This window comes from Bison bison, unplaced genomic scaffold, assembly GCF_000754665.1.
Source record: "Bison bison bison isolate TAMUID 2011002044 unplaced genomic scaffold, Bison_UMD1.0 scf7180017864304, whole genome shotgun sequence".
In the NCBI taxonomy this organism is placed as follows: Eukaryota; Metazoa; Chordata; class Mammalia; order Artiodactyla; family Bovidae; genus Bison; species Bison bison.
This window is the reverse complement of record NW_011494876.1, coordinates 16,278,766-16,280,597: the sequence shown is the minus strand read 5'-3', so window position 1 is coordinate 16,280,597 and position 1,832 is coordinate 16,278,766. Positions and strand designations below refer to the sequence as shown.

Here is a 1,832-nt window from a genome sequence, read left to right as displayed (position 1 = left end):
ACAGCGGCTACAGTCCCGCCCCAGTGTGTGGGGGCGGCAGGGGCACTGCCCGCTGACCGGGTCACAGAAGCAGGCTTCAGCCTCAGGTGGGCACCTTACAGGGCTGGTGCCCCGGGGGTCACAGCTGTAGCCTGGGGACAGGAAGGGCTTGACAGGGGCTGAGGAATGCAAATCCACCCCTCCCCCACCTCGGGACGCCCTCACCCACCCCACCCACACACTCACGCCGGCAGCCCCCTGGGCGCAGGGCACTGCCGTGGAAGCCAGGCCGGCAGTGGGCACAGCCAGCGCCGTGGCTGTGGTGCAGACAGCGCTGGCAATGTCCGCTGTGGGGGTCACAGGCGGCTGGGTCACGGGGATCAATATTGTTGTTGCACTGGCAGGGCCGGCAGGGACTCCTTCTGGGGTCATCTCCAGGCCAGGGGCGCCCAAAGTAGCCGGGGGAGCAGCGGTCACAGCGGGGTCCTGGAGTGGATGGAAGTGAGAGGGGGTTATGTTAGGTGTCTTCCTATACCTTCGGGGCCTCTGGGTCCCACTTAACCAGCCAAAAAGTCTGCCATCCAGCCAGGAGGGCAGAGGATAGGATAGACACACTGTGGCCCATCTTCTTGGTCTACAAGTTCCACGCCTCTAATGCATTAAGAATGGGAACTCCCGGGACTTCCCAGGTGGTCCAATGGTAAAGGATTCATCTCCCAATGCAGGGGACGCGGGTTCAATCCCTGATCGGGGAACTAAGATTCTATATGCCCCATGGCAAGTAAGCCCACGCGCCACAACTAGAAAAGCCTGCTCACTGCACCCACTGAGCCTGTGCATCACAACAAAGACCCAGCACAGCCAGAAAAAAAGAATGGGAACTCCTTGAAGAGAGGAGCCCAGCCTGTAGCTCAAACACACAGGTGGCACTGGCAGAGATTTGCTTTGTGGACCTAACAGGACTGTGAACAAGTGAGCGGGGCTGTGGGTTGGTCACTGCCAACCGTGCCTCACCTGCATAGCCGGGGGCACAGAGGCACAGGACACGTCCACTGGTGCTGTCCACATGGCAGGAGGTCCCATGATAGAGGCCTGAGCCAGGGTGCCCAGGACAGGGGCAGGGCTGGCACCGCTGGCCTGAGCCCAGGGTGGGGTCTCCATAGTAGCCATCCAAGCACCTGGGGGCAGTGGCATGTGGAGCGGGGGCCTAGACCCTCATCCTGACCCCTCCCCAACCCTTCCAGGGCAGCCTCACCTCTCACAATGCCGGCCTGTGGTGGCTCCGCGGCAGTCCTGGCAGATGCCTGTGAGTGGGTGGCACAACTCGGCGTGTCCATTGCAGGCACAGGGCTGGCAGCGTGGGAAGCCCCACCGGCCAGAGAAGCAACGGTCACAGCGGCGACCAGCACAGCCTGCCCAACACGTGCACTGCCCACTCGTAGAGTTACAGACGGCACTGGCAGCCCCCTCGGGGTGGCAGCGGCACTCTGGGAAGTGACAGGGCAATCAAGCCACATAGAGAAATGACATGCTGGTCCCAGACCCCACACCCACGGGCCCTGAAGGCTCACCATGGCAGCCGGTGGGCCCGAGGCCAAATGTCCCAGGCAAGCAGCGGTCACAGGTACGACCTGTGATATTAGGGCGGCAGGGGCATTGCCCCCCCAGTGGGGCACACTCGGTGCTCAGTGAACCCTGCAGGTGGCACTCACATGCTGGCAGGAGAAATGGCAAAATCAGATGAACCCTTCGGGGCCCACTGCAACCCCCATCCTCCAGTCCCCCTCCAGCCATGGCCACACGCTCACCGAGGCCACCTCCATGGAGCAGGGCTGAGATGCTGCAGGCGAGGG

The 1,832-nt window shown here is 62.7% G+C and overlaps 1 protein-coding gene across 1 annotated transcript in view; it reads right to left on the bottom strand.

Moving 5' to 3' along the window:
- Positions 1-95: 95 nt before the first annotated feature.
- LOC104997293 (laminin subunit beta-2-like) overlaps positions 96-1,832 on the bottom strand; it is an 8,981-nt gene continuing 7,244 nt past the window's right edge. The window contains exons 18-23 of the mRNA XM_010851961.1: positions 1,788-1,830; positions 1,551-1,694; positions 1,235-1,466; positions 994-1,157; positions 209-465; positions 96-131 (exon numbers count right to left, since the gene is read on the bottom strand). Of these exons, the coding sequence (XP_010850263.1) occupies positions 96-131; positions 209-465; positions 994-1,157; positions 1,235-1,466; positions 1,551-1,694; positions 1,788-1,830 (876 nt within the window). The remainder of the gene's footprint in view (positions 132-208; positions 466-993; positions 1,158-1,234; positions 1,467-1,550; positions 1,695-1,787; positions 1,831-1,832) is intronic.